At 43.9% G+C, this 9,656-nt stretch overlaps 1 protein-coding gene across 1 annotated transcript in view; it reads left to right on the top strand.

Annotated features, from left to right (window-relative positions):
* Positions 1-7,187: 7,187 nt before the first annotated feature.
* The window catches only part of LOC130207272 (1-phosphatidylinositol 4,5-bisphosphate phosphodiesterase beta-1-like), a 24,673-nt gene continuing 22,204 nt past the window's right edge, over positions 7,188-9,656 (top strand). Inside the window, 2 exon segments of the mRNA XM_056435793.1 lie at positions 7,188-7,418; positions 9,188-9,265. Coding sequence (XP_056291768.1) covers positions 7,320-7,418; positions 9,188-9,265 — 177 coding nt within the window. The 5' untranslated portion in view covers positions 7,188-7,319.

The raw sequence follows: 9,656 nt of genomic DNA on the forward strand, positions 1-9,656 counted from the left end.
CTCAGTTTTCTCTTTCTTGCTCGACATGGATGGTGGAAGTAAACATTAGTTTCAGGCCCGTGATTTATATCATCACGCCTCCACGCTGGGGATGGCTGCAGGAGGCGTGTCACGAAGACGGAGATCACAGGGTAGGGAGATGGATAGAGGTAGGTAGGAAGATAGAGAGATGGATGGAGTTAGGTAGGAAGATAGAGAGATGGATAGAGGTAGGTAGGAAGATAGAGAGATGGATGGAGTTAGGTAGGAAGATAGAGAGATGGATAGAGGTAGGTAGGAAGATAGAGAGATGGATAGAGGTAGGTTGGAAGATAGAAAGATGGATAGAGGTAGGTAGGAAGATCGAAAGATGGATGGAGGTAGGTAGGAAGATAGAGAGATGGATAGAGGTAGGTAGGAAGATAGAAATATGGATAGAGGTAGGTAGGAAGATAGAGAGATGGATAGAGGTAGGTAGGAAGATAGAGAGATGGATGGAGTTAGGTAGGAAGATAGAGAGATGGATAGAGGTAGGTAGGAAGATAGAGAGATGGATGGAGTTAGGTAGGAAGATAGAGAGATGGATGGAGTTAGGTTGGAAGATAGAAAGATGGATAGAGGTAGGTAGGAAGATCGAAAGATGGATGGAGGTAGGTAGGAAGATAGAAATATGGATAGAGGTAGGTAGGAAGATAGAGAGATGGATGGAGGTAGGTAGGAAGATAGAAATATGGATAGAGGTAGGTAGGAAGATCGAAAGATGGATGGAGGTAGGTAGGAAGATAGAGAGATGGATAGAGGTAGGTAGGAAGATAGAGAGATGGATGGAGGTAGGTAGGAAGATAGAGAGGGATAGAGGTAGGTAGGAAGATAGAGAGATGGATGGAGGTAGGTAGGAAGATAGAGAGATGGATAGAGGTAGGTTGGAAGATAGAGGTAGGTAGGTAGGAATATAGAAAGATGGATAGAGTTAGGTAGGAAGATAGAAATATGGATAGAGTTCGGTAGGAAGATAGAGGTGGGAATCTAGATACATAGGAAGATGTAGATATGGATGAATGGATAGATAAATGGATAGATGGATAGATAGATGGATGGATAGGGGGATCTGGCCAGAGTTTCCAACCTGCCGGTGCTTTTATTACGAGTTTCATCAAAACCACTTAAATGTATCAATTAAATCAAGTGAAAACATCGTACTATTCATTTTGGAAGATTCAAACCTCCTCGACCTTACAACACACACACACACACACACACAATTGCGTCTTCTCTAGTCCTGAAATAGCTCTCAGCCTCCCACTCTCCCTTATGTAAGCTCCCAGCACAGAGATCTGCTGGGGAAGATGTGTGTGTGTGTGTGTGTTTATGTGCGCCTTCATCTGTGTGAGTGCCAGTGTGTGGGCAGGAGGAGTGTGTGTGTGTGTCAGCTGGTTCTGCAGTGTTCGGCAATTCGGGAAAACAAATTCTTGAAGACAGAAAGAAGACGTCGTGTCGTCGGTCGTCACGATGTCGTTGATCAGCCAATCATCACACGTCGCCTCAAAAAACATCGATATCTCGACCATCGTAGAGGTGACCGTCTCGAGCCAGGGGGAGGACCACCCTTCAGGGGGAGGACCGCCCTACAGGGGGAGGACCACCCTTCAGGGGGAAGACCACCCTTCAGGGGGAGGACCGCCCTTCAGGGGGAGGACCACCCTACAGGGGGAGGACCACCCTACGGCTGTATTACAATATAACATCCAAAATGATATCGCCGTATATCCATATAAACTCTATATATTTGCCGGTTCACCAAATTGAGAAGAAATTAAAAGGAATATTTCCAAATTAAATTTTTTAACTCAACTCCAGCTGTTCAGAAATCAGTGTATTTGTGCACTTTAAATTTTTCACATTTTTTTATTTACTTTTTATTTATATTAAATGGCATTGGGCTCATAATTCTTCTGTATTTGATATATATAAAAAAAGAAGAAAAATTATAATCTGATATTTTAATTTGTATTATTATAAAATAATTTGGTAGAACATGAAAGATGGAAGAATAAAATAAAACTAGTATTTCCAAAACAACCTGCCTGTAGTGTAGCTGTTAGCATTAGCATCAGTCTCTAACACTGAAGGACCTTTTATTAATTTTTGCTAATAAACAAAGCCTTGATTGGTGATGCACCATCATATCTTAAGGAGCTTGTAGTACCATATTGCCCCACTAGAGAGCTGCGCTCACTAAATGTGGGAACTACTTGAAGTTCCTAGAGTCTTAAAAAGTAGAATGGGAGCCAGAGCCTTTAGTTATCAAGCTCCTCTTTTATGGAACCAGCTTCACCTTCAGTCCGGGAGGCAGACACAATCACCTCGTTTAAGAGTAGACTTAAGACCTTCCTCTTTGACAGAGCTTATAGTTAGGGCTGAATCAGGTTCACCTGGTCCAGCCCCTTGATATGCTGCTATAGGCTTATAGCTGCCGGGGGACGTTTAATTCAATTCAATTCAGTTTATTTGTATAGCCCAATTTCACAAATTACTAATTTGTCTCGGAGTGCTTTACAATCTGTACACATAGACATCCCTGCCCCAAAACCTCACATCGGACCAGGAAAAACTCCCAAATAACCCTTCAGGGGGAAAAAAGGGAAGAAACCTGGAGGAGAGCAACAGAGGAGGATCCCTCTCCAGGATGGACAGAACAATAGATGTCATGTGTACAGAAGGACAGATTTAGTTAAAATACATTCAATGAATATGACAGAGTGTATGAATAGTTCATAGTAGGCATATTCCACGATGGAGACCTCCACGATCCATCAGGCAGATGGCGGTGGGGAGGAGGAGTGGGCGGAGTCTCAACAGTGGGCGGAGTCTCAACAGGACAGTGGCGTAGTCATGAGCAGGAATTCCACGACCCAGACGATCCGTCAGGCAGATAGGATCTATGCCGTCTCATAGGGTCCGATGACCCCATGAGACCTGAAGTCAAAAGGACTCCGGGGAGAAAGCAGAGTTAGTAACGTGTGATTGAGAGATGAAAATTCATCCCTAAGGAGAGAAAAGAGGAGATAGGTACTCAGTGCATCCTAAACGTCCCCCGGCAGCTATAAGCCTATAGCAGCATATCAAGGGGCTGGACCAGGTGAACCTGATTCAGCCCTAACTATAAGCTCTGTCAAAGAGGAAGGTCTTCAGTCGACTCTTAAACGAGGTGACTGTGTCTGCCTCCCGGACTGAAGGTGAAGCTGGTTCCATAGAAGAGGAGCTTGATAACTGAAGGCTCTGGCTCCCATTCTACTTTTTAAGACTCTAGGAACTACAAGTAGTCCCGCATTTAGTGAGCGCAGCTCTCTAGTGGGGCAATATGGTACTACAAGCTCCTTAAGATATGATGGAGCATCACCAATCAAGACTTTGTAGGTTAAGAGAAGAATTTTAAAAGTGATTCTTGATTTAGGATGCACTGAGCACCTATCTCCTCTTTTTTCTCTCCTTATGGATGAATGTTCATCTCTCCATCACACGTTACTAACTCTGCTTTCTCCCCGGAGTCCTTTTGACTTCACGTCTCATGGGGTCATCGGACCCTATGAGACGGCATAGATCCTATCTGCCTGATGGATCATCGAGGTCTGGGTCGTGGAATTCCTGCTCCTGACTACGCCACTGTCCTGTTGAGACTCCGCCCACTGTTGAGACTCCGCCCACTCCTCCTCTACCTCCATCTGCCTGATGGATCGTGGAGGTCTCCATCGTGGAATATGCCTACTATGAACTATTCATCCACTCTGTCACATTCATTGAATGTATTTAAACTCTAAATCTGTCCTTCTGTACACATGACATCTCTTGCATCTGTCCATCCTGGAGAGGGATCCTCCTCTGTTGCTCTCCTGCAGGTTTCTTCCCTTTTTTTCCCCCTGAAGGGTTATTTGGGAGTTTTTCCTGGTCCGATGTGAGGTTTTGGGCAGGGATGTCTATGTGTACAGATTGTAAAGCACTCCGAGACAAATTAGTAATTTGTGAAATTGGGCTATACAAATAAATTGAATTGAATTGAATTAAACATTTTATCTTGTTAAGCATAAAAAGCTAGAATAATTGTTTCCCTCCATTTTTAAACTATGAATTAATACAACCCGTCTCCTCTGAGTGGGCGTGAGACCCAAAAGGACGAGAATCCATCCAGACAGGAGGCTCCGCCCCCTTCTTGTGCCTCATGTCACTCAGAGACGCTGGAGGGGCGGAGCGACATGAGGCACAGGAGGCTCCGCCCCTCCAGCGTCTCTGAGTGGCGGCCATGACACTCAGAGGAACAACAGGCGACATCTTTACGTGGCGGCGAGGTCACGTGACGCTCGGGCCCACATGCCCGATTTGTTTATTTCATATTTTTTTGGCAGCGGGTAGCGGCGCTGGGCACGAGCGGCGCCATGGCAACGGCAGCCTCCGGCGCGCGTCTCTTTTGTGCGTTAAAAGTGTGAGAGGCGTGGGAGGAGGAGAGAGTCTTCAGAGTGTGTGTGTGTGTGTGTGAGAGGCTGTGTGTGTGAGGCTGTGTGTGTGTGAGGCTGTGTGTGTGAGGCTGTGTGTGTGTGAGGCTGTGTGAGGCTGTGTGTGTGAGGCTGTGTGTGTGAGGCTGTGTGTGTGAGGCTGTGTGTGTGTGAGGCTGTGTGTGTGTGTGAGGCTGTGTGTGTGTGTGAGGCTGTGTGTGTGTGTGTGAGGCTGTGTGTGTGTGAGGCTGTGTGTGTGTGTGAGGCTGTGTGTGTGTGAGGCTGTGTGTGTGTGTGTGTGAGGCTGTGTGTGTGAGGCTGTGTGTGAGGCTGTGTGTGTGTGAGGCTGTGTGTGTGAGGCTGTGTGTGTTAGGCTGTGTGTGTGTGTGAGGCTGTGTGTGTGATGCTCTGTGTGTGTGTGTGTGAGGCTGTGTGTGTGAGGCTGTGTGTGTGTGTGTGTGAAGCTGTGTGTGTGTGTGTGAGGCTGTGTGTGTGTGTGTGTGAAGCTGTGTGTGTGAGGCTGTGTGTGTGTGTGTGATGCTCTGTGTGTGTGTGTGTGAGGCTCTGTCTGTGTGTGTGCGTCATGTTTAGTGAGTTGTGTGTTTGTAGATCAGCGTGTGGTTTAATCTTTACATACAATTTATTTATAAATAAAGTAAAAGTAACAAACTGAGTTTTCTTGTGAGTTTCGTCACAGAGAAATAAAAAGTTGTAAACATTCTAAACTCACGACGACTAAAAGTAACTCGACCTTCACGTCACTCAAAAAGCCAAAAGTCCAAAACAGAAATATTTGTTTGTTTACTTTATTCATGATTCCGTCTTTTTTCTACCTGAGTTTAAACTTGTTTTTACATCACATGATAATTCTTCATCATCATCATCATCAGATATGATTTTTTCTTTATTCCAGTGTCTCTTTTAGAGGCAGAGCCACAGTGTTGTTATTGTTTGTTGTTGTTGTTGTTGTTCCTCCCTCAGTCTCGCCCACTCTGCTCCGCTGTAATTACTCGTGTTAGTAAACATGAATCTGGATTTATTCATAAGCACAAACACTGAAGGATAATCACAGCAACCAAGCGGTTTAGTTCCGAGGACACGGAATAAACGCTCTGTAAAAACACGACTTTTAGGAGTAAACAACAACAAGTTCAGTTTTAAACCGTCGCGGTAAACAAATCAATCCCGGCTCTTCGTCAATATATCTTTATATTTACGTAAACATGAATATATTCAACGCTGCTGTTGCTTTATTTATTAAAGCACGGAAATAAAAAACTAAATAGTATATTAAATTATTAAATAATAAAGGAAATGAAAATGTAAAAGATGATAAATTAAAGTTTATGACGTGTTTCTAAAGTAAAGAAGTGTGTGTGAAGTGTTTGAGGGTGAAGAAATCGATGATGACATCATCCTCTTCCTCCAGTTGGGCGAGGAAGACTCCAGCCGACGCCAACGCTTTGTGTGTGTGTGTGTGTGTGTGTGTAGAGACTGCAGGCTGTGTGTGTACATGTGTGTGCGTGTGTGTGTGTGTGTGCATGTGTGTGTAGAGACTGCAGGCTGTGTGTGTGTGTACATGTGTGTGTGTGTGTGTGTGTGTGTGTGTACATGTGTGTGTAGAGACTGCAGGCTGTGTGTGTGCATGTGTGTACATGTGTGTGCATGTGTGTGTGCATGTGTGTGTGTGCATGTGTGTGCGTGTGTGCATGTGTGCGTGTGGAGACTGCAGGCTGTGTGTTTGTGTGTGCGTGTGCATGTGTTTGTGCGGGCATGTGTGTGTGCGTGTATGTGTGTGTAGACTGCAGGCTGTGTGTGTGTCCGTATATGTGTGTGTGTGTGTTTGCATGTGCATGTTTGTGTGTGCATGCGTGTGTGCTTGCGTGTGTGTGTGTGTGCGTAAGGCGTGTGTTTGTGCGGGCATGTGTGTGTGCGTGCATGTGTGTGTAGACTGCAGGCTGTGTGTGTGCATGTGTGTGTACATGTGTGTGCGTGTGTGCATGTGTGTGTGCGTATATGAGTGTTTGTGTGCGTGTGTGTGTGTGGAGACTGCAGGCTGTGTGTGTGTCCGTATATGTGTGTGTGTGTGTGTGTTTGCATGTGCATGTTTGTGTGTGTGTGTGTGTGTGTGCGTAAGGCGTGTGTGTGTGTGGGAATACTGGTGGGGATGTCGTGTACATTGAAAAGTGGCCTCATTTGACCGTGATGATTCGAATCACACACACACACACACATGCTCTAAAACGCCCACTCTCTCTCTCCAGCTCTTCATCCTCTCTCCTCCTCTTTTTGTTTTTCCCCTCCGCCTCTCTCCTTGTTTCTCTCCATCTCTCCCACTCTCTCTTCTTTCTTTCGTTCCCCTCCCTGTCGCTCTCATCCCTCCCCCATCTGTGGGAAGCCGGCGGTGTGCGCATGCCGCCTGATGAGTCAATTTGTGGAGGCAGTGCGCGCACGCACACACACACACACACACACACACACACACACACACACACACACACACACACACACATATCCTGTCTCCCACGAAGGCATCTGTTTCAGTCTGTCTCTCTGTGAGATGCAGCACCAACAGAGGAGAGAGGGGGAGACACACAGAGGGAGGGAGGAAGAAGAGAAGAGGGAGGGTGAGGAGAGAGAGAGAGGGAGAGAAAGAGAGAGAGAGGGAGAGAGAGGGAGATTTTTTAAAGAGTGAAGAGAAGACAAGTCCAACACCTGAGGAGGAGGCTGCCGACCGACTTCTGAGGAGTTTGGGACTGAGATGCATCCAAGTGCCTGAGCATCCTCCAGTGTGTGTGTGTGTGTGTGTGTGTGTGTGTGTGTGTGTGTGTGTGTGTGTGTGTGTGTGAAGCCATGGCGAGCGCTCAGCCGGGGGTCCATGCCTTGAAACTCCAGCCTTCCTCCGTCTCTCTGACGCTGAGGAACGGGAGCAACTTCATCAAATGGGACGAGGTGAGGAGACCTGCGGGGTGTGTGTGTGTGTGTGTGTGTGTGTGTGTGTTTGTGTGTGTGTGTTTGTTTTTTGTTGTTTCCTCGTTGTGTAAACGTGTGTTTCGGAAAATGTCGGAGCGGCGTCGCCGTTGAACCTCGTCAATCGAATTCAGGCTAATCGAATTGGAGTGAGAGGAGGAGGAGGAGGAGGAGGAGGAGGAGGAGGAGGAGGAGGAAATGTTGTCAGATGCGTTTACTATTCGTGTGTTGATGGAGCTTTGGCTGCAAGGACCTGTTGATCAGACATACAGGTGTGTGTGTGTGTGTGTGTGTGTGTGTGTGTGTGTGTGTGTGTGTGTGTGTGTGTGTGTGTGTGTGTGTGTGTGTGTGTGTGTGTGTGTGTGTGTGTGTGTTATTCTGGTTAGCTTATTAATTACCACCTGTTGGTATGGAATGCATTACATTGACAGTGTGTGTGTGTGGTTGTGTGTGGTTGTGTGTTGGTATGCTGAAGTACGGACCTCTGACAATGAGAAACACGCTGACCGGTTACCATGGTAACTGGGATGGCTACCATCACCGAAACAGATCTGGTGTGTGTGTGTGTGTGTGTGCGTGTGTATGTGTGTGTGTTTTGGGGATATTTGAATATCTCCCAACATGTAGAGTGCATAGGGCTTTATGAGAAATGGAATCGGTTGCCATGCCAACGAGGGACATGCATACCGGCATCTTCAGAGAGACGCTCCGACATCAGAATGCAGCAGGAAAAAATACATGCAGATAAATCTGTATAACTTGATGATCACCGACGTCCTCACCAACGATTCCCACGTGTTTTTATAAAATTAGTTTTATCTCAGGTGGAAAATCAGAAGGTCTGGAGAGACTTAGGCTCCTCCCACCAGCCATCAACACTGAGGGTTGTCCAGTTCATCGTGACGTTAATCTTCCCTTATTTGAATCTCTCAGATGCTCGACCGCGAGCTCAGAGATCAGAGACACACGCGACCTATTTCAATATTTAATTTGTTATTGTGTCGTCGAGCCAAATGTTGATCTGGAGATACATATATTATCTATAATATAAAATATCTATGCACTTTGACTGGCTTTGATATTTAAAATGTTGTAGTTACTTGATTTATTCTGTTTTTTTCTTGGCATTTGATTTTCTATATAGGTGTATATATATATATGTAAATATATATAAATGTGTATATATATATAATATATGTATATACACATTTATATATATATATAAATGTGTATATACATATATATATGTATATTTACATATATACAGTATATATATGTTTATATATATATATTTATGTGTAGAAACATATGTACATGTATATAATGTATTTCTCTGTATATATATGTATATATACATATATATATATAAATCAACACATATATGCACATATATATATATACTCACACAAGTAGTGATTTTACTAAATATTTTTTAATTAATTTGTATTATTGTTTTCTGAGTTTGCATTTAAGTCTCAAATGACCTCCACAGAAGGTTATTTTTAAAATATGTATTTTTTTTAAAGTTTCATTCTATGTTTATCATCTTTCTTCCTCCCAAAAAGTCGATGCCGCACAAATACGACTCACAACGCCTCGGCTGTCGTTTGGATATACTGACACTTATTTATTTGTATTTTATTTTGGCGGTCCTCTTCTACTGACACACAGTGTTTGTTTTGATTGACATATTATATATATGTATATATATGTATATGTATATATATATTTATGTGTGTGTTTCTCTTCAGGATCTGTCCACCGTGAGTCCGGTGACGCTCCACGTTGACCCGCATGGATTCTACCTCTACTGGACCGACCAGAACAAGGTGGCGAGCTCTCAGCGCACCGTCGGGTCCAGACGTGACTCGGGAAAAAATCACCACTGAGTTGTCGAGTCTTAAAAATTAGGACTAATTTCAGATTGAAATATATTTACGTTTTATCTCAGTCTTTAATTTATTGATTTTTTCAATAGTTTTATTCTAAGTTTTTACAAGTTTACACATGACCTCACATTTAAATAAAAATTACATAACAGCATAACAACCACATAAAACACATTAATCATCCTCCTCCACATTCAACCGACTATAACAATTATGTTTATATCCTTCTTACCACCATTTCATTTTGAATGCACTCTTCACCTATATTATTTAACACTAAAACATTTTGTATTTCTCCTGATTATTTTACCATTTTTTACATTTAAACTAA

Source organism: Pseudoliparis swirei, chromosome 17 (assembly GCF_029220125.1).
Source record: "Pseudoliparis swirei isolate HS2019 ecotype Mariana Trench chromosome 17, NWPU_hadal_v1, whole genome shotgun sequence".
Lineage (NCBI taxonomy): Eukaryota > Metazoa > Chordata > Actinopteri > Perciformes > Liparidae > Pseudoliparis > Pseudoliparis swirei.